Genomic DNA, 26576 nt, shown 5'->3' with positions numbered 1-26576 from the left:
CCCTGGGCTGCTCTCACTTCCCCATAGTCTCACCCTGTCTGGAGGTGTGTGCTCCTTGGCTCTTGTTCCTTTGACAGTTGAATCCAACCTGCTTTCTCCATTTAGGAATCCCTCAACATTTCTGGTTCACCTAAGGCACTCTTACATGCCAGTTTTTTTCCCCTATCCTTAGCACTGTTACAAATTTATTCTCTAAAGAAATGTCTTCTGTCATCAAGGAAAGGAGGGGAGATGGGCCCAGGTGATCATTCTGAAATCTGTGTCCAACTCCATATTTAAATGTGGCACGGGCTTGAAGGCTGCTGTGGAGTGGCAGTTGACCTGTGTTCTGATAGTTTATAATCTAAGGGAGGTGGTGATGTCAGACTGCTATTTAGGGAGTCCACTAGTTTGATATAATGCATTTTTGAGCAATTATGATACTTGGGTTTAGGGAATGGGTCCTGTGAGACATGGTAAAGGTGGGTTATCTGAGACCCTTGGGAAGGGGACTCCAGGGCTCACTACCTCTCCTAGTGCCACATATAGAATAGATCAGCTAGCATAGACTTTAGAAGTCATCTGGTCCAGGGATTATCATGACCTGGATGAGAAGAAGCGGGCTGCAGAACAGAGTCAATCAGGGGCACTGTGAGAAACACTCCCTCCCCAGCATTCCAAAGGTGGTGGTCTTCCAGGAAGTGTAGAGGCTCAAGGCTGACTTCAGTGCATATAAAAGTCAGTGCAGGTGGACGTAACCACCTAACACAGCAGATGGCACACACACTGGCATAGTGATCAACACCTATATTTGTTTTATGGGGAAACTGAGGCTCAGAGAAAGTAGATGTCCTACTCAAGGTCACAAAGCCAGCATGCTGCAAACTTGGCTTTGAACCTGTTCAGATCCCAAGCCAGGGTGCTTTCAATATTTGACTTTGGTCCTATAACGGCTTTAGATGGTTACCAGCAGGTTTCAGTGTCCAGTAGTCCAGTACTCATGGACTACTCAGTGCTCATGGAACGTTAATACAAATCACAATGAAAGGGGAGGGGTAGTGAGGGGAGCACCCACTCCATTCTTTCTCACCCTCCGAACTCACTTCACTCTTCTTTACACCTGGCCACAGGTCATCATGCAGATGTGTATGTGTGCACCTGTGTCCTTGGACACCCACCTGAAGAGCAGCAGCACAGCTTGGGGGAAGGTCTGAAAATTGTTGTTCCGGTTGATCTCTGTGGTGTCATTCAGGGCAATTTTTCCAAATACCTAGCAGAGGAAAGGAAGAGAAATTCAGTGACCTGTGAGAAGAGGACCCTAATTTCCAACACTGTTTTTCAATAGTCTCTTTAGGGGACAAAGTAACTCAAAGATTGTCCAAACTATACCCCAGAGTCTCCTGATGTGACCTGGACAGCACCTGCAGCCCCCCCCCCCCAGTCTTGGTCCCAATTATCCGTGGACATATGTAAGAAGAATTGTGCCCTTGGCCCTCAGCCAAGGTCCCCACAGCCAGCAGGAGCTGGGGCTGAGAGGAGTGGAGGCCGTGATCAGGACCTGCTGGGTGGGGACGCAGGGTCCACTGCCTTCCTTTGTTTGCCATTTTAGCTCCTATGTCCAAACACTCCCAATTTAGGTTATTGGATTTGGAGTGATATTGAATGGGTGATCTGGGGCTTGGACAAATTTAATTCATCCCTGAAATCAGAGGTTTCTTCTTTTTTATTTTATTTTTTCCTGCCCCTTTAAAACTATGCTTATCCTGGAAACTGGTCCCTTTTATCAGGTGTCAAGGGAGGGTTTTTCATCACAAAGGTTTGGACTACCAACCTTCAGGTCTTTCTGCACTGAGCAAGTGGGGAGCTTGCTTAAGCTCCTGGCCAGTGTGCAGTGCTGGGGAGGGGAAGGGCTGTCCCAGTCTGACTTGGGGAACTCAGCCGGAGCCCTGAGGAGGCTGAAGAACTCTGGTTTGGGGAAGGAGAAGGAGTAGTGGGCATCTGGGAAGGGGAGGCCCCAGGAACTGCTGCATGTTTGAGGAGGCACTACCTTCCTCCTGTTCTCCTTTCCCTCTGTCTTCTTCCCTCTCAGTCCTTAGTTTCTGAATGTCACTGGTTGGAGGGGAATTCTCAGGCCCATCAGACATGGGCAAAGCAGGGGGGTGCAGATCAGAGTCTTCTTGCTGTTTCTAAGAAGGGGTTGTTTTTTTCTGAGGCCAACTGCATAATTCTGAGTTTTTCCTTACCAGTTACAGAACCCAGGCCTGGGGCCCTGGTCAGGGAGTGAGGGTGGGGAGCTCTTCCTACCTGCATCCCAATGACTGCATAGATGAAGAACAGCATCACTATCAGAAGGGCCACATAGGGCAGGGCCTGGAAGGAATCATAGAGGACACCAATTAGGCCCAGGGGACAAGATCCCTTCCCAGGGAGCACTGTGTCCCCTTCTCTGCAGCCATCAGCTGCTGCCTGACTTTGGGCAGGGGGCACTTCCAAGAGCCCAGAAGAACTGGGCACCTAGAAGAGCCTGAGAAATGAGCATTGACTTCTCATTTTAGTTTTTTATTTGCTTTTTGTGGTGCTGGGGATGGAACCCAGGCAGGTGACGCTATAGCACAGAGATCCACCCCGGCAGGCTGCAGCACGATGGATGCAGTGCCGCACTACTGCAGTGAGCAGAGTCAGGGGGAGCTGAACCTCCTTCAATTGCGCAGAAATATTAGCATGAGGAAGGAGAGAGTGGTGGAGGATGTGCTCCCCGCTGGCCATTGACACCTGGGGAGAGGTGGAGGAGGTGGGCTGTGCCCCTCTTTATTCAGCTGACTTTTGCTCCACTAGTTGTGGGAGCAGGATTTACTGTTGTGAAAATACTTTCCAGATACCAGAGCTTGGGCAAGTTACCGAACCTCTCTGAGCTGCAGTTTCCTCATCTGAGCGTGGGAACAACAATGGCCTCTGGGGGTTTGTGGCGTTTAAATGACTTGAGGCTTACTGAGTGCTTAGTGCACTACCTCGCAGAGTCACATGCCAAAGGTTTTATTCACTCAACATATTATCTGACAGCTTAATTTTCCAGAGCCTCAGCTGGGGAAAGCACTTTGGGCCTCCACACCAGTTACTTTTGTGGGATCCAAGAGCCCACATGCTTGCTCCGAAGGAAATGCGTCGCCATCGGCCACACAACACTAGATGGCGCTGCGAGCTCACTCAATGCTTTTCTCATCCAGCTGCACTGGGCTTCTCAGAGTGCCATTCCTCATGGTCACCCCAGCCTGTTGTCTCTTTCCAGCCCAGGGAAACGTTGGGGTTGGGGCTATACGGCCACCACAGCTTTTGACCCTAGGGATCAGTAACCAGGTCAGCCCCCAGTTCTGCTTCCATGAGGGCTGAGGATTCAAATCCCCAAAGAGCCGCCCCTCCCCCACCTGGGGGCTGAGCAGGGCCATGTGGGGAGCTGCAGCTCCTTGTTAGGTGGGGAGTCAGCTTGGGCTTGGGCTGGAGGAGCACTGGCTCCCAGAGTGCAACCAGTTTGAGGCCTTGACTGCTGGTCCAGCAGATGGTTTCTGTCCCTGCCTGGAGGGGACTGCCTTTGGGAGGGGCCTCCAAAGCAGGGAAGCAGGGGCCCTAGAGTATCTATCCTCTGGCCAGCCCCAGGCCCCTTACTTCCTGTGACAGCTCTGGCTCCAACCACAGCAGGAGACATACCTGGACCAGAGACCAACTCTATGCCCTATCTGAGGCCTGGACTGGCCAGGGCAGGGGACATGGAGATTGTTCTTTAGAGATGATGATTCTCCATCCTGGGGACTCTGAGAGTGGCACTTCCACAGGAGGAGAGAGGCCTGCCTTCTGCGCGGGGCCAGGGGAGCAGTTAGGGGCTGCTGCCGTCATCTCCAAGGAATCCCAGGGACCTAACTGCTTTGCTTCTCTTTAACTTCACACTTACATAACACTCCTCAGAGCTGCCAGAGGTGACTGTGAGCCTGTTTTTACAGGTGGAAAACGATGGCTGAGAAAAGGAAATTAATTATGCAGTAGTCAGGCAATCCTGGGGCCCTATGAGGGGTCTGCTTTCCTGGAGTGGAGTGACACCAGGGTCCCTTAGAGTTTGGCTAGGACCACAACCAGGTAGGGTCAGCAGACTTGGCTGGGAGATTCCCAAACTGCAGGAATTTGAGGGGGCCAGAGTGGTTTCAGATGAGCTAGACCCATGTTTTTCTGATATGTTCTATCCCACATAATCCCTTTGTCCAGTAAATTCTTGAGGAGAAATACATAAATGAGAGGAGAGAGAGAACCACCTCAGCCTCCCCTCTCCTCCCACCCTCTGTACCCTGCCTTCGGGGAAATGTGGGGCTCTGGGAGTTGACTTTTGAAAAACCACAGATCTAGTTTCATCCTCTCATCTCAGAAATGAGGAAAGCAAGGTGCCTGGTGGGAAGTTGCCCTCACACACATGCTGAGCAGCAGAGGAAGGGCCAGCCCCAGGCCCCTTGCTTCCTGTGACAGCTCAGGTCCAGGGAGCTCCAGGGGTGGGGGCAGGGGAGCCCCAGCTCACCCCAGGATCCCAGAGGTTGTCTCCCACTGCATTGGGAAGGTGGCCTGGTTACCTGGAAGGATTTGATGAAGGTCCACAGCAGGGTCCGGATACCCTCCCCACGGCTCAGCAGCTTGACCAAGCGCATGACCCGGAAGAGGCGGAAGAAGGTGATGGAGATGCGGGAGTTCTCCTCTGCATTCTGGAAGCCATTGGCAATAGGTGCAGTTAACACAGCAAGAGAGAGGTGGTACAGGAGGGGCTCTCTGAGAAACAGTCTTTGGCTGAGGGGAGGCAGGCTGGGGTGGGTCAGCTGCACTGGACTCTTCCCTCAGGTCCTTGCTCCCTGGTCATGGATGGGAGGCCAGTGTCCAGCTTTCTGGGTCAATAGCCAGTCATGTGGTCTCTGCAGAGCCAGGCTGTGCCTAGGCCCTGAGACTGTGGTCCTGATATCCCACCCTCTCTCTTCCCCTTCATTCCTAGTTTGTGATGCCCTGCATGGAGCAACAGAAAGCTCCAGAAGGAGCTCCCATATACTTTGGAAACTAGGCCTAGAGCTGGCTGCCCTTGGAATTCCTGGCTCTCCTCGGACTGGCTCAGCTGAGGGTCCTACACCCTGAGTGGGACCTGGCACTCTGTGAGGAGACTGGGTGGCAGCTGTCCCTTATGACTGCATTCAGGGGTTCTGACGGGTGGGGTGGGCTGCCCACTGAAGGGGTCTCAAGCCCTGGCTGCTCTGGACTCTAGCAGTTCTCTTGTGTCACCTCCCCCTGCTTCCCACAGCCCTTGCCCCTAGTGGCTACAGGGGAAAGGGCTGGGGAGTAGGGTGCTGCTGGTGCTGGGTGAGGGTCTGGCTTGCAGCACTTGCCTTCCTCGCAGGAAGGAAGCTGGTGGCCTTCTAACTCCCTTCTTCCCTGGGGCTTCTAGGAGGCTCCACCCTGTCCAGGCTGTGGAAGACCCTGGAAGGGGTGAGGGCACAGAGGGGAGGTAGGGAGGTGTCACTTGCAGTGATCCCTGGAAAGTCTGGGCCTTGCTCTCTGAGGACCAAGGGATCTATTTAGGATGGATCATCTCCCTCCCTGGAGTCCTGGAGGGAAGGGGAAGAAGAGGGTCGGCATCGAGGCCAAGGCAAGCTGGAGTGGGTTTATGACTCTTGGGTTGCAGGGCTCTCACCTTCAGCTGTGGGACCTGGAGGAGCAGGAGAGTGTGGGCACATGCCTGGCCAGGGTTCCAAAGACAGGACAGACAGCCCTGTCCTCTTCTGCCTCCAGACCCAAGAACTACAAGAACTGACCTCCCGTCTTGAGCCCCCTGCCCACAGGAGCAGCAGGCTGTGCTGCAGAGCCTGGGGAGCTGGCACCTGGCCACCCTCAAGAGAGCCACTTCCCGCCTCCCAGAGCCAGTGCAGCTCACCCGGCCCTGCCAGCACCAGGAGAGAACCGGCCCTTGAGTTTCCTGTTACTGTTCCCGTTCCAGGTTCCCCTCAAGGAAGGAGGGGTCTCTGGCGGCCCACTCCACCCCCTTTCCTCTTCCCCCGACATGGCCCAAGCCTGTTTCCACTCCCTGAACACCCCACTAGCCCGAAGCCCTTGAGGGCTCCTCAGGTCTGTCCACTCTAACCTGACCTGGTGGGATGGCTTCAGGGACCACTCGTCTCTTACTCAGATCAGGAGACCCCTGAGGGAGCAGGGAAATTCAGAGGCAGATTTTACAGCATGCCCATTTCCCCCTTGGAGGTTCTGCATAGAAACCAAGCCAGAGGGTCTCTCCTGGCTTTTGGACCCTCCAGACAGAAGAGTCAACATATTTCTTCGGTTTCAAAATCAGAGCTGCCTCAGCTCCTCCTAGGGCTCCTGCTCCCTATAAGGCAGGGGGCAGACTGTGGTGTTGGGGGCCTGTCACATGGGCTCCCTGAGGGCCTGGAGAGGGACCTGCAGGCAGCAATCCTTGTGCTGTCCCTGGGCCTGCCCCTGCCTGTTTATTTTGAGGTCTTTGATGGCCTCCTCCTCTATTTCTATCACCTGTGTATCTACTTGAAATTCTATTTTCTCCCCTTAGCAAGAGGTTTGTTCCCCCAGAGGAGCTCACAGAGGAGGCTTAGGGTTTTATAACCCAGCTGTCAGTTCCACTGTGTTCCAGAAAGGAGAAAAAGAAGAAAGAACAAGCTTAAGTGGGGGAACTTCAGCTGTGGGTGTCAAGAATCTGAGAAGTTGGTGCCACTGGGACAGTTGGATCTGATGAATTAAAACAAAGCCACGCAGACTCCAAACCCAAGCTCGCTGTTTGGATTCCACTGTGGTGTTCAGAGCCCACCCGAGCTGCAGCTTCCCAATGCTGCTCTAGAAGAATAAGCACATTGCCAGGGGGCAGGACAATTTCCCATAGTAAAGGGAATGACAATGCCATGAGAAGGCAATCCAAGTGCTGAAGCCCCATGAAGCAGGGAAGGATGTCCACGGCTCAGCCTTTCCCTGGCAGCCTTTGGCCAGGTAGTCATAGGCTACAGAGGGGTCACCACCAATCCACCCAACCTCGCCTCCGGTCTGCTGACTTTCGGGATTTGAGGAATCAACCCACTGGTCTTTCTAAAAACTCACACTTGGCTCAGTTTGAAATGTGTGATGGCACCTTTTACAGGGCGGGGGGGGGGGAGGTTGTACAGGGACACTTCAAGGTCACATTGAGAGGCATCTCTACCACTTTAGCCAAAGGGGGTCATGGACTCCTACATTAGGAATGGTCCAGTTGACAGAGTTTGTTTTTCTGCATCCACTTTGCTGCAGAAAAGTGGGTTTAGCCCAAATGAAACGAACGACAGGAATTTAGAAAGATGAGAGGGGCACCATGGTTGGAGTGACTAGAAGTTCAACTGCCCTCTTAGGAACAAATGCCAGCATAAAGCTTCTGCAGCGGCCTTCCACTCAGAGCCGAGGGAGGCTGGTAGTCACGGACATGGATAGCAGGAACTCATCCTCCTCCTCTCAGCTTCTTGGCTAGACCCCCTCTCTTCTCCTCTTCCTGGAATCCTATGGCGGCTCTCGCAGGTGGTCTCTGCAAATTTCCCATGTCAGATTAAGCTTAGTCTCAGTCCTCGGGATGTTTAACAGGAAATGGCCCGTGGGTCCAATTCTCTCCCAGTGGCTCATTAGATAGACAAGATCACAGGGAATTACCACCCAAAGGAGCTGGGGGAGGCAGAACACCGTTACGCGTGCAGCCTTTTCACAGTTCACACGAGCACAGGCAGAGCAAGGCACTCGACGGACACGTGGTTACATGCAAGGGAGCCAGGCTGGGCTCCTGAGACTCTGGAGGTTGGAGTGGGTAAGAGTGGGGGTGCTAGAGGGTTCACAGAAGCTGGGCACGTGGTTTGGAGGGTCGGTCTTACCATAGAGGGAGAGCATTGGGTATGTTCAGCTGGCTTTAAAGAAAGGCAGACAGAGATAAGCTGTAATGAGTCTCCAACGAAGATGCCCGGTATTCTAGGTCTTGGCTAACACAGGAGAGACACAGTGGCAGGAGAGGGCACAAGGAAACAAGTGAAAGAAATACAAAAGCGTGGGCCTGGCAGGCTCAGGGACACCACCATGCGTGTGTCTGTGCATCGCTGGGCCTCATGTCTAACAGGGCCCCACAAGGCTTTCGTTTCTGGCCATGAACTGAGTAACTCACACCCATGATGAGCAGATCGGTCTTCTGGACTTTGAGAATGGAGGTTGGTTTTGTTTTAGGTCAGCCTGGTACTCTAAGACCACCTCCAACGACTTCCACCTGCCTCTCTGCACTTCAGCTCCCGCCAGGCAGTGAAGGCAGGACCTGCTTGTACCCTGTGCCTGTCCTGCCCAACCCAGGTAAGCAAAGGGGCTCTTAGCCTCAGGGGAAGACTGGATTCTAGTTATCATGAAGGAAGATCCAGGAGGTGGCCCTCAGCCCTCTCCCCAGCAGGGGCTGGTTCTCAAGGCAGCGGCTCAGGCAGGACCCGGCCTTGCTTGGCTGTAGGTCCATAGGTGTGGAGAACCTTGGCCACTGGCATGAAATAATAAGTGTAGACTTGCTTGTTCACCTTGGAAGACCTGCACATAATTTAGGACATTATTATTAACACCCCAGGAAACTGGGCTCTTGGGTCTGACTGCTTCCGCATTGGGCAGAAACTCAGGCGCCTGTCTCTGGGAAGATGACCCTGCTTTTTGGATCCAGCACATAGAGCTCAGCCTCTTCTGATCATAACCGTCTGAGCTCTAACTCTTTCTACAAAATCTTCAGTCTGCTCTCCATCCCCCACTCTCAGTTGGTTTCCCTTGTATTTCTGTTTTAAAGGTATAAATGAGGAAAATGTGTAACAGAATTTTTTGAAGGATAGAAATGTGCATAAGTAGACATTTGCTTGCAGCCTGAAAATACTTCCTTGGTAACAGATTTCTCAGCAAATTCTTTTTTTAAAAATTTCTCATAGAAAGTTGGTAAGATGTCCTTTTGTAAGGAATGGTGGTGATATAAGGTGAGGTTAGGGAAGAGGAGGCAAGGGACACTTCTCTAGTCATTTATAGAACACATTCTAAACCTCGGCTTCTGTTTTGTGAGGATTACCAGCTGCTGGGTCAGTCCTCATACCTGGAAGGAGTGGAGTCACTAGGATTTGGCTAGAGGGCTGATATTGGACATGGTGACAGACGGGCAGACAGACACACACACATACATATGCACTCATACAATAGAAATTTCTTGCAAAGCACCCAACTCCCTTTTCCTTAGGTGTGTGACAGATGATGTTCAGGTCTAGGTATCTTCTGGCATCTTCCTGAGCCCCAGGCTGGTCTACTGAGTGTTCCCTGTGTTGATGGCTGAGGAGTTCTATGTTTCTGGGATCCAGTGGGATGGGAACTGGGAGGGCAGAGGGAGGGATTCTGCACTACCTATAATGCCAGGGGATAAGGCAGAGTTCTCAGGAGGTGTGGGCTCTTGCTTCCTCTTAGATCCACCTGAAAACCAACACAGCTGCCCATTACTGCCCAAGACAATTCATAACCCTACTGCTTCACCTGGCCCAATGAGCCACTAAAACACAACACAAAACAAAACTTTCTTTAACCTCTTAAACATTCAGAATTCTTTTTTTTTTAACTTTCATCTTGCCATTTTTTCTCCTGTTGCTTTTTATTTAGGACTTTCTGGTTCCAATTAAGATCTCATATATTTGAATCGTTTTATTTCAAGATTTAAACTTTAGGTGTAATCACCTTGGTTATAGTCTATTATATTCATAAGTACTAGTTTGATAATCCTTATGAGTGTCTCTGTAATAGCAGATAAGAAGAGTCGGGAGGAGCTTTGGGTAGCTGAGAGGAAGGCTCTTGATCTCTCTGTTGGCTTCTGCAGCCTAAGTAATGACAACTTTCCAAAGAGCCTCACTTTGGAAGAGTCTAGAAACTCATGGATTAACATTAAAGCCAGGCCCTTCAGAGGACTTTTGACTTGCTGGAGCTGTGTTGCCTTTAACATCTCACACAAACTTTTTACAAGATCCATAGTCTCAAAAATAAAGAGCCATTCGTAGTCACTCAGAAAGCAATCACTGAGTGAGTTCTATGTGGGAACAGTGAAGAAGCCTAAGACAGCCCTTGTCCTCTGAGAACTCTCAGCTGCTCATACCCAGGCAGACAGGCAGGACACTTCCTAGATGATCCTATAGTCATTTGAATCTTTGGTGACTGCCCAGCTGCAAGTGGAGTTCCTTGGTGAACTGAAGGGGACCTTGGACTCACTGGCCCTGGGCATTTGTGTGTCCCAAGCTTGGCCCAGAGACATGTTTGAACTGTTTGCCACTGTCTTCGTGAGTACCTGGTATGTGCTCTGAGAAGCTACCTAGCAGGAGTTCTGCTTTGGAATCTACTTTCACCTCACTCTACAGCCTGGAATTCTTGTGCATCAGTCTCTAATCCCCTCCCAGATTTCCTCTCCGTTCTTATGAGTCAGTTTATAGTTTCTCTGTCAGTGGTCTTCCTAGGGAAAAAAGGGGTGGTAAGATTCCCAAATACTTGCCTCATATGCTTGCAGACCCTTCCAGCATCCCCTTTCTACCAGGAGCCAACAAAACTGTTTTCCCAGCCTAAACATTCTGGCTGATTTTAATATGGCACTGTCTCCACTAATGGAAGGCAAGCAATAAAGTTCTGAGCAGCCAATTTGTTCAGCTTTGTTTTCCAATGATCTGGTAATTTAGGATTTCAAGATATTGGGGCAATTAATTTAATCTGTTCATGCAATCTATATAAATGGAATGAGATAATTCTTTCATAGTGGGGCATTTTCAGAGTCCCCGTGAGTGGTTCCAGGCTCAGGGGAAACAGAAAGCAAAAGCCATTACCACATTTTAATATCCTCATGCCAACTGCCTTGGTTTGGTGTAACTGGCAGTGGTGATGGAATGGCCCTGGGTTGCTCACGGGAGATCTTCCCTGGAAAAACTTTTCTGAATTGAGTTCAGGGTCATATTAGAAGCATCACCTCAGTAGATGAAGTCTTTGTTTCTGGAATTTTCCACTGTTCCTTGTCATTGGGCACAAGCCCTAGACCTCACCATGGAGGCTGAGGGATAAAGCCCGGGGAATGCCAGAGGCCAGGGAGACATATTCTCCTAGGTGGAGGGGATTTTCCCAGGAGGATGGTGTGAAGATCCATGGAATTGTTTCCCAGTTGTCACATCACACCCTCTGGAGAGTTAAAAGGTAGTTGAAAAGTAGCTTTTCATCATATAAAAAAGTTTTAAAAATATTTTTAAAGCATAGCCAGGCGGTAAGGATTACTAGGAATTCAGGGTGGGGCAGCAGGTACGTAGGCTAGAATATCCAACCAAGTTGTCTTCCAGGACATCCTCTTGAGATCAGGGGCTAGAGAGCATTTTGAAGGGGTCATGGGTCATGGCTACGCTGCCTTTGTTGTGTTGACTTTGAAAAGGGGCAGACAATCCTCTGATGCCCTCTAGGAAAGATTGGCTCTTGGCCTTGCAGAGGATGCCCCATCCGAAGGGCTGCCATTGAGAAGCAATGGCCATGATACCAGGGTCATTGAGATTCCATGTCACACTGAAACAGGGTCAGTGCAATGTCATGGGGATACATGAATCTTTTACTGGCTGCTCTGCCACAGGAACACTTGCTTTATTTATTTATTTTCAAATCTCTGATATAAATTCCACTCCAAGCCACCTGAAGTTCTGGGTCCAACTGACAGCCCCCTGTCCCCGCTCAAACTCTGCATCTCTGTCTGCTCGACTGTAAGACAGGACAGTTGGTTCTGTCGGGACAGTGTCATGGTGTGGCCAAAGACTGAGGGATTGGTGTTTTGTTGCTGAGAACTGGAGGTCACCTAGGGCATGCTGTACACAGAGAACTGAGAATGGCAGGAGTCATGAGTTTCTAGAGACACTAGACACCAAGTTCATGGCCAGGAGCCAGGATGTGCAGGTCAAGGGTAGGTGGGCTTCTTAGTATCTTTTTGTCTCCTTTCCCACCAGGAGACCTGCACATAACCTAAGTGTGGCCTGCTAGATGTGGAGGAGTCATGAGATGCTGAATCTTAAAGGCACTGGAGATGGCAAAGGAGAAAGAAATTCTAAGGAGGTCAAAGTGAGCCTCATAAAGATGAAAGAAGAGGTTACTTGTCATGAGAGATGCAAGTTTCAGTAAGCACAAGTCAACTGGGATGTACAGAAGCTGAGGGTAGGTGTCAATGGCTTTCAGATTTAAGAACAAATGAAGGAAATATGGCTACCTGAAAGCAATTTTGCTGCAGAATTCCTGTTTTGTTCTGGTGTGAATGGAGAGATGGAAATGGATATGTGGAGGAAGAGTGCTGGGCAGAGGAATATGAGGGAAAAGGACTGGTGGGAAAGGGCAGAGAGCAAGTAAGGACAAAGCCTAGAGGGGAGAGAGGGGAGTGGAAGAGCAGCCCCCACCCTGCTCCCATGGCCAGTCCATGAAACCAACTGGCTTCCACCTCTCTCTCCAAGCCACCTGAATGGGCCCTTCAGAGTGGAATTTCAGTGAGAAGGGCCCTTCTTGTGTTTTTGTGGTGACTGCATGCAGCTGCAATAGTCCTTCAGGTACAGAGCATGGGGATTGCTGGTTCTAGGTTCTCCCTGTCTTTTCATGCTGAACTAAGGAAGGGGGACAGTTTGACTAGCTTGTGCTATTAGCTGTACAGTGGCCAGTTTAGGTGGCTGGAGGTGGCTTAAACCAGGAATCACTCTGTTATTCATCTGCAACCTGATGGCTCTCCGGGTGCTAGGACCTGCTAGAAACACACGCCAAACAAAAAGGATTACAAAATGGCCAAGGTGGTTTAGTCTCGCCCTGAGAAGGACAGCCAATATCCAGTCATTCAAACAAACAGTCCCAAGAAGAATGAATGAATGGAATCAGCTGTCAGCAGTGTTACCAGTGTCAAAGAATGAGAGAGAGAGGGAGGAAGAGAGAGAGAGAGAGAGAGAGAGAGAGAGAGAGAGAGAGAGAGAGAGAGAGAGAGAGGAAGGAGGAGGAGGAGCAGGAGGAGAAGGGGGAGTAGGGGGAGAGGAAGAAGAAGGAGAAAGTAGCAGGGAAGGAGAGAGATCAGAAGGATAGAGAAGGAAGGGAGAGAAATAGAAGTACAGCAGGAAGGCAGGGAGACACAGAATCAATAAGGACAGGTGATTGTAAGGTTTGGAACATTAACTATGAGGGTAGATTAGGGTGTCCACAGAAGTGGCTATACTTTCGAAGGTGCTGTGGGCACCTTTCTGAGCCTGTCCATGGTGCAGCTCTCCTCACTACTAGCTCATGGAGTCTTCTAGGTCCTCTTGCTTTAGAGGGTTCTGGCAAATGCACCAGCAATAGTGTGCTGAGCCTGTAAGAACTAAATGACAGGCATTGGTGAGGCAAGACGGCTGCCTGGCCCCACCAAGGGTGTGTGTGTGACAGCTTCCTCCACTCTTCTATTTTTGTGGAAAGGAGAGTATAGAGAATAGGGAAGGAAAGGAAATTAGAATGGAATAAAAAGTGAAGGGGTCTTGAGCAGAAGGCAGAGGGCAAAGGGAGCAATGGGCAAGTCATGCCTGTGTCCGGACACTCAGGCCACCTAACACAGTTGAAATAAGAACCTCATCAGGATGTCCATAAAAAAAACAGGGTCCCAGGAACCTTTCAGGTCAAGCCTGCAGGATACTTCTCAAAACAACAGCTTTAGGGAAAACTTCCTGTACCAGGCCACTTTATCAGGGCCGCCTCTGTCTTCCTATTGTGTCTGACCTTGAGACTTAGGGGCTTTTGGTTTTCCATTTCCAACCGGACCACTGATGGTGACATGCACTGTCTCATTTCTAGCCCAGAGTGTAGCTCTGCTAGATCCATTAAGAGCCAGCTCTCTTTCTATGAAGAATAGAAAACTGCCTTTATGGAACCCCCAGAAGGGTGGAGGATGGAGAAATACTCAAACAAAAATATCCTACCCACTCTAGTGTCGTGTTGCTGGTCTCATCTTCCTTAGATGTGCTAACTACTCAAATCTACAGGTCAAGCAGGACTTTCATCTCTTTAAAGGTAAAATTATTTTTGGAAGCATGGCTTATCAAGTCACTACCACCTCAGTTGAATTAAGTACCACCTTAGTATGAATTAGTGCACTGGAATCACTTCCTTTTAAAGCAAAACACCTTGGTGGCATTTGTCTGTTGGAGGGGCCGTGGGTGGTGCTGAAAGTGGCAGGAAGTTGGAAGGGAGCCTTGAGGGCAACAGAAGGAGGGATACAGGACAAGGAGATAGAGAGAGATGGGTCACCCTACCCAGCTGTCCTGAGATCACTAATTTATACTTAATCCAGAACTAGCTCAGACCACACCAGCCACAGCCATCTAGACAATGTCTGGCAACAGCACCATCTGAGCCTTCTACTAAACACAGAATTAGGAGTCAGGTTCAGGTTCTAGGCTGGCCTTGCTATGAAGACAAGCAAGTTATTTCCTGCTTCTAGTTTTGCACACTTATCTATAAAATATTTCCCAGGCTCTAGCACACAGTAGGCTTTCAAAGCACAGTTGAGGAATACATGAGTGGGTATGGTTTGGTCTAGATTTAGGCCTCCAAAGTTGCTTCCACCCCACATTAGGATGAGTCCACTTTCTGACAATCTTTGCCACCTTTGGTCCTCGTGACAGGTCTAGGGAGCACTGCTCAGCCTTGACTTCCTCATGCCTGTTCTGGCCCCTTCTCTGCTCTGACAGGAATAGGGAGGGGTGATTTGGGCCACAGGCAGGCTCAGAGTTAGGAGGGCCAGGTGCATGGGGGTTGGAGGATTGGAGGATGGGTGAGAGGCTGGAGTCGTGAAGACTGAGTCTCCTGACTCAGTCCTGAGGGGGTGGACGTGCAGCTGGAGGCAATTCTGACTCAGAGCCACTGCTTTTCTCCATCATTGCAGGACTTAAAACCAGGGCAGGAGCCAACTTGCTCTATGATTTTTATGGGGAGCCAGTTAGGACAATTAATTGTGCCTGCTGGTGCATGGTAGAAGATGCCAAGGTGGAAAGGGGTCAGGAATGAGGGGAAGGGAGATTTGGGGCCAGCACCTGACATGTCTATCCCTGGACATTTCCTGCAGCAGAGCCCAGTGTGCCCCTGCCTCGTTACTGTCCCCTCCACATTCTCCCTCTTCCCATTGTCATTCCCAAGCTTAAGGTATCAACCAGGCAAGGGGAGTCCATGCTTCCTCTGCCCTTGTCTCCTGGGCCCTATTGGTCAGGCACATGGGTGCTGGGGTCAGAGTGCTTTCTGTTTGAGCCTTCCAGGGGCATCGGTCTTCCTTAGTTCAGTATCAGCAGCATCAACAGGCACAGAGAAGTTAAGACAAGCAGCTCTGCCTAAGTCAAATTGTTGGAGGACATTGATGACAACCTCTGAGTAGCAGGAGCCAATGACGCCTACCCCTTGGTAATGCCATGTTTAGGCCAGCCAGTTGGCTCAGGGATTCAGTCAATGGGCTCCGTGGAGACACAAGAGTCAATTCTCTGACAGAAATGGCTTTGAACCCCATTAGCTAATGGCTTTGTCACCCATTAGCTGTATGATTTGGGGCAGATAGCTCACCCTGTCTGTGCCTTGATTCCTTGTGCAGAGGGTCAGTCAGTCCTCTGAGGATTTAATCCCATCTCGTGTGTAATGTCCTTGGCATGATGCCTGATCTGAGCTCTCTGATCAGAGACTAGTTCTCAGGTTTCCCTTCTCCTCTTCTCCTTCTCCTCTTCCTTCTAATCAGCTGAAGTCACAATACCATAATTATTAAGCTTTATTTTCCTGTTCTGGTCACTTCCATGGCCCAACACCTTGCACTTAAGTAAATCCTTCAGGGTTTCCTCTTTTGGATTTTCCCAGAAGCTCCCCAGAGGCAGTGTTCCTTCCCCTCACACCGTCTCTCTCTGCCTGCTGCACTCCTCATAGTTCTTTCCTGTCCTTCTCTCTACAACCCCCACATGAGCCATACCAAAGCCAAGGGAGCTAGGTCCCTAAAGGTGCTGGAGCTCTAGGAAAGGATAAAGGAGATATCCACCTCAAGTACTTAGACTAGAGGGTTGGAGTTGCAAGAGGCTCTCACCTTCCCCAACCCCCCAATTCCCCATGTTCAAGGAAACCAAAGCCCAGAGAATGGGGTAAATTACCCTGTCACCTGGCTTCACAGAGCCCAGCCTGGAAACAAAACAGGGTGTCTTGATTTTCAATTTGAGAATATTTTGCTATATCCATAAGGCAAGAATCCAGTATTCTTAGCACTTTCTGTTGTATAAAGTGCTTTAAAAGGCAGAATGAAGAGTGTTCGGAAAGGCTGCTGGCCCAAGCCCCCAATCTGATTGCAATCTGGGATACATGGGAGCAGTTTTTGATGCTCCAAGTCCATGAGAAATAGCTATGGGTTTTCCTTCTGGAATATATGATTTCAGACCCAAGAAATCAAGAAGAGCAGAGGCTTCATTGGATTGGTGTGAAATTGCCCTGGACCTCAGGATTCAGAGAGGAAGAGCAGCTCAGATTTATAACAAGGCGATGCATCCGAGAGAAGGGCAGTGGCCCGGGTCTTAGGCACTAAAGTACAATTTAGTCTAACTAGATGAGGGGGCCACTTAGGGGGGTGCTCTGGTGACATCCAGCCATCGTTTAGAGGATCTAACTCGGAATTTTCAGAGTGAATAGAAATTTAATCATGAAGTGGCTCTGAGCACTTCACCCTCAGAGGGTCCGTATCTCTCCAGGCTGGAGGCCCCTGGTTCAGCTCTCCTTGTGCCTCTCTCTGTCTTTCCTCCATCCCTTGGCACCCTCCTCCAGTGCCATGGCATGATGCCATCTATTTGTGAATGATTCTATGCTGGGACCTCAGATTGGTGTGTCCAGCTGTGTTCCTGATGTCTCACTCTGGCAGACACGCCCAAGCTGAGCTCTGCTCTGCCTGATCCAAATGTGCTCCACCTCCAGTCCTCCCCAGCTCAAACCAACTCCATCCTTCTGCTGCTCCGCCAAAACCACACAGTCATCCTGAGTGCTTGTCCTCCTACACCCACATCCAGTGTGTCAGGAAACACTGTTAGTTCTACTTCCAAAACAGATCCAGAGTCTGACTATGTTTCATAGTGCTTCATTGCTGCCTCATGGTCCCAATTCCCCACCTGGATTACTGACTATATTTACCTTCTAAATGCTCTTCTGACTTCCACCTTGACTCTTATAGATAGCTGGATAGTTCTTTAAATAACGGAGTCAGATCATATGATACCTCTGCTCGCAGCCACCAGGATGTGCCCTTCTTGCTCTGAGTAACAGCTCAGACCTGGCCCCTCTCACCTCTATGGACCCCACTCCTCCCTCCCCCACACTGGCTTACCTGGCCCCTCTCACCTCTATGGACCCCACTCCTCCCTCCCCCACACTGGCTTACCTGGCCCCTCTCACCTCTATGGACCCCACTCCTCCCCTCCCCCACACTGGCTTACAGGACCCCCTCCTGCATGGAAGCTCTTCTCCCAGATATGGATAACTCCTCACATCCTTCCCGTCTTTGCTTTGCTCAGATGCCACCTCCTTAAGAAAGCCCATCTTATTTAAAGTATCACTTGCCTCCACTGCTCCCTAACACCCCTGGCCCCCTTACCTGGTGCTGTGCTTCCCCCCCACCCCCCAAAGCACTCCAGCATCTTCAAATATACTGTTGACTTCCTCATTTTCTGTACTTACTGTTCCTTGTCTATTTAGTCCTCTCTAGAAAGTCCGAGGGCTTTTTGTTTTGGCCACCCATGCATCCCAGGTGCTTAATACAGTGCATGACACGTGGAAAGTGGGACTATAAATGCTGTGGAATGAATGACTGATTGATGGTTCTCAGAAGTGGTGGGAAATCCATTTTCTGAGTGGGAGGGGGCACCATAGCCTGGCAAAGGCAAGGAAGAAAAAAGAGATGGGTTCCAATGTAGGAAATATTTGGAGGGATATTGGGATAAATGAGGCATCTGGTGAGGGAAATGAGAATGGATTCCTGAGGCTTAAAGGAATTAGAGATGATGGGTCACAGGTGAAAAACTCTCATGGATTCCCCTGAAATTCAAGTGTGGATTACCTGCAAATAGAACACAAGCCTGATAATCCATGTCTTGTGATGACTGTATGTCTAGAAAAATCTGGGAAGGCCTGGAGCAGAACCCATGGATGCAGGAATTTCTAAAGAATCCTGTGGGACTGGGAAGAAGATCTTAGAGCTATCCATTAGCAATCTGGAGCAGAAGGATGTGGGTGGAGGGAGCTACCTCCAAGACCAAGAACTATTGTTCACATAACTTGCCGTCAATGCTGGTTGTCATCTGAGTGCAGGGTTACACCAGAACTGTGCTTCTGGCATAGGCCTATTGAAGCCTGTGCTTGCTGTCATTGGGTTGTTCCTATTGGTTGTTGCCGTGAGTCTAATCATATCTGGGGAAGGAGTGCACTGACAATGTCTGTGGGCTATAAGTTACAATTAGACTAGGGAGATGGTCTTGGATAGAGACCAGGTCCTCCAAGTTATCCCAGCAGGGGTTTTAGAGAGAATGTCATTGGCTTGAGTGCCACATTTGTCTAACCTTTCACAGCACTTTTACATAGAGCTTTTAAATAGATGCTCTTATGTGAGCTTCAAAAGCCACTGCTGTAAATGTCATATTCTTTTGACAGATGAGGAAGTTAAGTCTTAGGGCATTTTGGTAACCAAAGAAGCTAGACTCAAAAAATTGCCAGTTTTCTGACTTCAAGCCCAGCCCTTACTTTTCCCAACCACCCTTGGGTGATGTTATATTTGTTTTTTCTGTTCAAAGATATTATTTGTGTGGGAGAAGGGAGAAAGTAGCCCAGAAATAAGTGTTGTGTTTTGGACACCCTCTCTGGCTCTCTGTCACAGACACTGCTGCCATCTCCTCATAGACGATCCTTCAGTGTGACTTTATAAACACCCAAGGTCCTCAACAGGGGAGAGAGCAGAGCATGACACTGTGGGATGGAGGGAGGCTGGGAGCAGAGAGAGGTGCACAAGGCAGCTAAGAAGTTATTTCTTATTTAGAAAAAAATTCTTTGTGGTTATTTAAATTATAAATTACAGAAAGTAAAATTTGAATAAGTTCTGGCAGGTGTGAGGACTCCAGGGGGGACGTGTGAGATTTGTATGTTTATAAAAAGATACCATGAGTTAAGAGATAGAGGGACTCTGGCCTAGGCCAAGGTGAACTGGTCACACACAGGAGGCCTAGATTCCAGCTCTGGGACACTAAAGAGACTAAATCTCTCCATCGTGACCTTTAGCACCAGCAACTTGGGGATGAGGTGGTTTTTTTTTTTGTTTGTTTTTGTTTTTGTTTTTGCCTGATACATTCACAGGAGAGTTAAGAATTAAATGAGATAAAAGCAAAAGTGAATTGTAAATAGAAAACCACTGTACAAATGGAAGAATCTGCTTGATGGTTTCAGGCTCCTCCCTTTTCCTGCCCCTACCTCCCTACTCCCCCAGTATAGCCACTTTTCCTACAGAAATTTGATATCCTAGGACACATATATGTACACACACACACACACACACACACACGCACACACACACACATTTACCTTTTGTTTTTCTTTTGAAAGCATGAATATTTTGAGATAGCATGGCAGGTTGATGCTATATATTTTATCAGTGTTTTACTCCACAAAGGAGCCCCTGGGACCACAACGGGTCCTCTTTGCCATTGTTGGAAGCAGCTTGCTGTCCTTCTTGTAATTTTCTGTCATGGGGTTCTGAGCCCCTATGCATAGACTTTCTTTCCTGTTACCATTCCCGTGGTGCCCCCAGTGCCAAGTACTGCATGGCACAAGCTTTGGCCTTTAAGCTCATGGTCTGGAACAGCATCAGGGAAACACCTCAGGGCTCATCAAGCCTGCAAAACTGGGAGTCCACTCAGGAAGGGAGGAGGCTAGCAGCATTTGCAGGAAGCCTGTTTTTTTTTTTTTTTTTTTAATAATCTGAAGAGTTACCAGAAGAAGTCAAGGTAAAGTGTACACAAACACGTGCACTCGTGCACACACGCATGCTCACACACATGATAAAGACAGTCTGAAGTTCTTGGAGATAAAGGGGCATTCAAATCTGGAGCAATAGGGTGAGCAGGGCAGGGGCCAGGGGATATGGGAGAGGATGTATGGAAGGGTAACAGCCTCCTTCCAAGTCTGGCTGGAAGGGAGCAGACAGAGACTTCTAATCTGGGAGAATCAAACCAATAAAATGACACATCAATTCAACTTTTTGGGAGAGGGTAAGGATGCACAGGGGATGGGGGACTGGGGGGATAGAGTTTCAAACATCTTACATTAAAACTCTAAAGTGTCTGCTCTGTGCTATTATTCAATGGTTCAATGCATCAAAGTTTTATGCAAACATTATCAAGTCTCTTAATTAAGGAAAAATAATGACAAAAAATTAAACAACACATGTTAAAGACTGACTGCAAGAGGGCTTGCCTATAGATAAAGAGAGAAGATTTAAACATGCCAAGTAACAAAAAGACATGTGCAGGAACTGGTAGGAACTGTATAGGAGGAGGCAACTCTTGGGAGGAGAAGGAGGCAGGAGGCCTTAGAGTGCAGAGGCTGGGGTTCAGTCTGAGGCCAAGGAGCCAGGGAAGGTTATAAGAAGAGGATGGTTTGGAGGAGGAAAAACCAGGCAGGTGCACCATACAGTTCTCTGTGTAGGTTCATGTTGGAGTGAGGTGCCCACATGGAGCCTGCATCCACTGCAACCCAGAAAAAAAGTCTACCCAGAAGGGCTGTCAGTGGATCACCCAACCACATGGCTCCTTAGTTTTTCCAGAGAAGTGGGTAATAGCAAGCTTTGGAATGTGATTGGTTTTCTTCTCCCAAATGAGCCTAGAAGGGACCGGCTTCATGGGCTGCTCATGTTAAACTGAAACAGATTCCATTCAACACGAAGATAAGCAGGTGGTCTTGGGAGAAGGCAGGCTATGGCTGACAATGCAGGCAGAGTCATAGCCTCAACTCAGCATGCTCCACTTTGTGAGAGCTCCTTTCCAAGATGCTATGTGGATGGAAAGGCAGAGGGGGGAGGTAGTGGTCTGGAGGTGAAGATGGGGGTTAGAAGAGGTTTGGGTCCTGGCCTGAGAAGCTACCCAGAAGTCATAAACAACCCTTCATTTTCTCACTCCACAATTCAACAGAGCTGCATCCTTCTATACAGTGTGAGTCATGCCAGGCTGATTGGAAAGGAAGAGAGAAAAAGATGCAGCAATCAACACTTAAAAGGAAAAGGGAAGTCCTAATGCGTTCCAAAAGTTAAAACAAACAAACAAAAAAGAATGAAAAAAAAATCTCAAAACAAAGCAACAAGAAAAAAATTCTTTAAACCAATTCAAATCAATAAAAATGAAATAAAAATAAGGAGGTGGGGAGGAGAAAATAAAAATGATGGACAAAAACAAACCAGGGAGAGACAAATGAGTGTTAGAGCAGGCACGGACAGTTAGGTCACAGACGCCATGTACTTACGTTTACCTCGGTGATTGCTATATCAACAATGCTACCCACAACAATCAAGGCGTCAAATGTATTCCATGCATCACAGAAATAGTGCTGCATGGGGCAGAGAAGCCGAGGAAAAGAGAGAGAGGAGGGGGGGAAAAAAACAAACCAACAACAAAGGAGAAAAACAAAACAAAAAGGGAAGAGGGAAAATGAAAAAAAAAAAAGGTATGAAAGAAAGGAGAGAAGAGAAAAAAAATGAGAAAAGAAAGAGGTTACGTGGGCATATTAAATACTCTCTTACCACTCTATAGTTCTGGCCGATCCAACCTGGGCAACCTGGTTTTCGCGGGTGGAGAGGCCTGACAAAGCAGGGTTAGTTCCAAGGTGACGCAGGCTGGGGCCACCTGGGAGGGGAGCTGGGAGGTGCCTTGGGCCACACCCCCTGCTCCCTCCGCTGGAGCTCTTGGGCCCAGCACCGCCAGGCAGAGCTGGGATAAGTGGAAAAAAAGGAGGACAAACTCCCACTTTTTTTCCCCCACAGGACGACGGCAGGTTCAATAAAAAGCATGACTGGAGGCGGGTAAAACAGGAAATTAAAAAAAAAAAAAACATAAAAGGAGGTAGAGAGAGAGAAAGAGAGAGAGAGAGGAACAGAGGAGGCGGAAGAGGTGGAAGGAAGAGGTTTCCTGGGGAGGGCAGAGTAATACTCACATTAGTTTCACTGAGAATGACATCAATTATGCTCCCAATCACGATGAGGAAGTCAAAAACATTCCAGGGATCACTAAAGTAACCCTACATGAGGGAGGGGCAGGCAGGATGGGGATTAAAAAGGAGTATTAGACAGACAAGAACAGAGCAACATCACCATCAGAATCATTGTCCAGGCACCTGAGTGTCGCTGCTGCAGGTTCTGAATACCCTCAGTCTGGCCAGGAGGGCTGGAGCCCAGAAGGGGAGGAGCAGAAAGGAGACATGGGGTCCAGCCTTCCTGCCCCGCCTTCCCTTGGTCACACAGTTCTCATCCTAACAGTTATCCCACCTCTCAGCCCTTTTCACAGAGGCCCATTCCACATCCCAGCAGGGGCAGGAGTGGGTGTGGGTGTGGACAGCAGGGCCCTGCAAGCCACAGTGGTGCAGTGACATGGCCACACTCTTTTCAGTCCCTGTTTCAGCCTCTCCTACACCTCTGGCTCTTTGTATTAGAAGGACCTGTGGGAAGGAGGGGACACAGGTGTGTGCCTCTTTACAGGGGAATGGCCCTATCATTATCTTAGGTGATAATGGCCATGAAAAAGGCCCCAAAACCTTAGCGATCAGCATGGCCAGAGGGGTGACCAGGTTATCTGGGCTAAGAGGTGACTCATGTAAAGCTCAAGAACAAATCCTGGAAACAGAATCTATAGTATCTATAGTAAGCTGGCCTCTATGGCATCAAGTGGGCTAACCCTTGCTCCTACGTCAGACCTGCCCACGGTCTCCAGGGGCAGTTCTGCCCTGGCAAAGGCTTAACTAATTGAAAGGAGACAACGCTGAGGTCAGTCTACAGTCCAGTAATGTCTCACAGGGCTCTAGACGGCACTGTCAGGGGTGCCTCCTAAGGACCTCCCCAGGTTCCTTTCCCAACATTAGCATGCTCTGATGTAAGGTCCCACCAAAATGCAAGTGCCACCCACAGTGAGTGAAGTTACCAAACCCTTGGAACAGGTTTGACGGGGTGGGCTGGGTAGCAAATATGGGGACACTGGCTTCTTAGAAAGGGAACCAAGGCAGTAAAGCCATGGAGGGGAAATACTGGCACAGAAGGGGAAGATCAATGTCCCAGCTTTATCGCTTCACTCTGTTGACAGGATTTTTGTTTATTTCTTTCTTACCAAATTTGAGGAAGGAAAATAATGAATATTCATGAAAGACTACTTGGACAACTGGTCAACCAATAGGTTGTTCCAGATGCCCTGGAGGCTCATACAGATGGGTAAGCACTTTAAAAAGAGCAGATGAGGTTCTTGGGTCTGTACCCTTTACCTCTCTGGGGACCTAGAGAGCAATGCATGATTTGTTACTTCATGGGGCATACAGCCACGGTTCAGGAAACTCTGGTAATGGGACAGTCCTGTGCCCCATGGGTGGAGTGTAAAGAGCCTTCTTTAAGAAGGGACATTTGCTCCTTTAGTATTTTGGGAAGTGTACTGCAAAAGGAAAAGGCATGGCTGGCCCCATTTTTTTTTTTCTCAGCAGGGCCAGCATTTCCCTGTTCTCTGGCTTCCAGGAGATAGCAATCTGGAGTTCAGCTGGTGAGAGGGTATGAAAGCAGGAAGTGTCCTCTGAAAGGTTCCCAGATCTTGCCCCAGCTCTCTTGAAGGCTGTCAACTCTCCCATTTTATTTTTTCTCACACAAGAGCCAAGCCTCTGTGTTCTTCCGTTTCCTCCTGACTCTATCCAGTTCCCTTAACTTCTCCACTTCCCACCATGCCCTTTATCCAGAGGGACAGCAAGGCATGCTGTCCTAGGGCTGTAATTCTTCGAGTGGGAGGTCAGGTCATAGGGAAAGTGGCCTCTTGGTTCCCAGGCTTTTCTGCCAAAAGAAAATAAACGCCACCTCCGAGACTTTGGACAGCTAGACCCAGGAAGCAGAGGGTGGCCAGGGCTGGGTCAAGGGAAGTTTGGCTTGAAGCCAGGGTTTTCTTGTTGGCTTTCCAGAGTATTTTCTGAATATCCTGGGGCCTTTGAGGCGGCAAGGACTTCTTTCTCCCGGAGAAGTCCTATGCTAGGAGATGGAAGCAACCAAGTCCCTCCCAGTTCTCAACTGTCATTCACAGGGCAAAAGGGGAACACTGAATTTGTCAGGGAGGGAAGTTGAGAATAAAGACCCCAAATGAACTAGACACCTGTGTGTGTTTTACAGTTAGACTTTGGAAAACTCTGGGGGCTATCTCTAGATGTGAATACCATCTTTGTGAATAGAGATGTTTCAGAACAGAGAGGAGAGAGGTCAGGAAAGAGAAGGGAGAAGGACAGGAACAAGAGCAGATCCAGAGATGCTCAGCACCAACCTAGAAAACGTGGTAACCAAAAGTTATTGAGGTGCAGGGGCCGGAGGAGAGATAGGAGGGTAGAAATCTCAGTGCGCAAGGAAGGAGGATGAGTTGGAGACTTTTCATTCACCAGAGAGACCTGAAACAAAATGGGTAAGTTGGCCGTGGTCTGCAACATCTCTGAGAGAGGAGAGAGGGGAGGGAAGAAAGGCAGAGATCACAGCAAAAGCTGCACGTTGAAAACCAGACACACACACACACGTAGTTAATCTGCTGGCGCACACCAGGGGAAGGGGCCAAGATTTAAAGGGACCCTGTCAACCTCCAGGCTGTGCACCCCTTGGATTTCTTTGTACATGTGCAGACAGAAGGAAACCTGTCAGTCAACTTCTTCCTGATCTCCACCCTCTCCCAACCATGGCCCCATGCCAGACTCCACTGAATCTGCTGGAATCTGTTGGGATCAGTGTTTCATGGTCACCCTTGTCCTCCTCAGGCTGTACTGCTAGGGATTTTGGTTGACTTCTCTGTCCTGTGGAGAGCTACTGGTGACTTGCCACTGGCAGCAGAAACTAGTCAGTTCCCTCATTGCTAAGGGTTCCTCGGGGACACAGCCCTTTGGAGAGTCACACAGCTGAAATGAAGGGGTGGGGCACATGTCTAGGAGGGTGAACAGAGTCCCTTTGAGAGGCAGCTTTCCACCTGGACCCATCCACCCACATTCCCGTCCCTCATCCCACAGCCCATCAGTCCTCCAAGATGGACCTTGAAGATGGTTTCAGATCCAGTTTTTTAAGTCTCTGTTCCCTTTGTCACCCTCTTCCTCCCACCATTTCAACATCACCTTCTTCCAACGTCTTCCACACCCAGTTCCAGAAACAAAGCCCATATCTGCCATTTCGCCCAACAGGTTGTCCAGGGGCAACACGCGGCCAACTCCCTGGGGCCTCGGAGGGATATTTTTTCCCTACACTCTGGAGTGTGAGAGCTTGATGCCTGTCTCTTTCTATCTCTGTCACATACACACACACACGCATGTGCACACACACACACACACTCTCACCTGCATTGGCCCACCCTCTCATTTGCTGGAAAGCATTGGTAATTGGGGCTTGGGGGTGTAATAGAGAAGGGGGGTGGGAAAAACCATAAGACTTCCTTTTATAAGATCAGTTTCCTCTGGTGACTGGGTACCAAACAGTTGGGAAGTCAGGAATGGTTGGAAACAGGTTTTCCTGACTTTCCTTGAAGTGGCAAACCAAACCTCCTCCTGTCCAACTCCTCAGAACTCCACAAGCCAAGCAGGGTGGCTCAGTCAGAAGGGATGGTCTATCACAGCTGGAAGCCTTCCCCTGGCCATCGCCAATCCTACTGATTGAGTGGATTTCCCTTTCAATCCCCAGCCTCTGGCCATGCTAGGGAAGGTCACATTCACCCAGCTGGCAAGCAGCCACCACCCAGGGCAGAATCCAGTCTCTGATTAGAGCTGAACTTCTACTCACTGACTGGTGTGGGCTGAGAAAATGTAGACCCAATTGATATTAATTTCACCAAATCATTATTAGGAAAAAAATGGCTGCAAAAGCATCTTATGATGTATTTCACATGCACATGAATTTTGGATTTTCTTCTTCTTCTTGTAATTTGTGCCTGGATTCGGCTCTGTCATTGGAAGTACATCAAGTTGAAAGAGGCAGTATAGTGGTTCAGAGTATTATCTTTGGAGGTAGATTGGTTCAAGTCCTGCTCTGCCACTCATTAGCTGGGTAACTGTTAGCCTTCTGTGACTATGACAAAATACCTGAGATAATAAACTTAATAAGGAAAAAGATTTATTTTGGTTCATAGTTTTAGAGGTTTCGCAGTCCATGGTTGCTTAGCTATGTTGCTTTGGGTCTGTGGTGTCACATTGATCATGGTGGAGGAGGCCTATTCACCTCATGGCAAGCTGGGAAGTGACAGGGAAGGGTAAGACTGGAGTCC

General features: G+C 49.1%; 1 protein-coding gene across 19 annotated transcripts in view; it reads right to left on the bottom strand.

Annotated features, from left to right (window-relative positions):
* The window catches only part of Cacna1c (calcium voltage-gated channel subunit alpha1 C), a 617874-nt gene that overhangs the window by 30877 nt on the left and 560421 nt on the right, over window positions 1-26576 (bottom strand). For 6 of the 19 annotated variants that reach the window (XM_027951042.2, XM_027951030.2, XM_027951028.2 and 3 more), the window contains 5 exons: window positions 21583-21666; window positions 7902-7934; window positions 4587-4715; window positions 2284-2349; window positions 1158-1249 (listed from right to left, as the gene is read on the bottom strand). In XM_027951042.2, coding sequence (XP_027806843.1) covers window positions 1158-1249; window positions 2284-2349; window positions 4587-4715; window positions 7902-7934; window positions 21583-21666 — 404 coding nt within the window. Of the gene's footprint in view, window positions 1-1157; window positions 1250-2283; window positions 2350-4586; window positions 4776-7512; window positions 7516-7901; window positions 7935-21582; window positions 21667-22269; window positions 22354-26576 lie in introns of all 19 variants that reach the window. The other 13 variants (XM_027951043.2, XM_027951026.2, XM_027951034.2 and 10 more) reach the window with 6 other exon arrangements.

The sequence above is a fragment of the Marmota flaviventris genome, chromosome 3 (assembly GCF_047511675.1).
Source record: "Marmota flaviventris isolate mMarFla1 chromosome 3, mMarFla1.hap1, whole genome shotgun sequence".
Lineage (NCBI taxonomy): Eukaryota > Metazoa > Chordata > Mammalia > Rodentia > Sciuridae > Marmota > Marmota flaviventris.
Note: the sequence above shows the minus strand (reverse complement) of the source record. Positions and strands in the feature narration are given on the sequence as shown.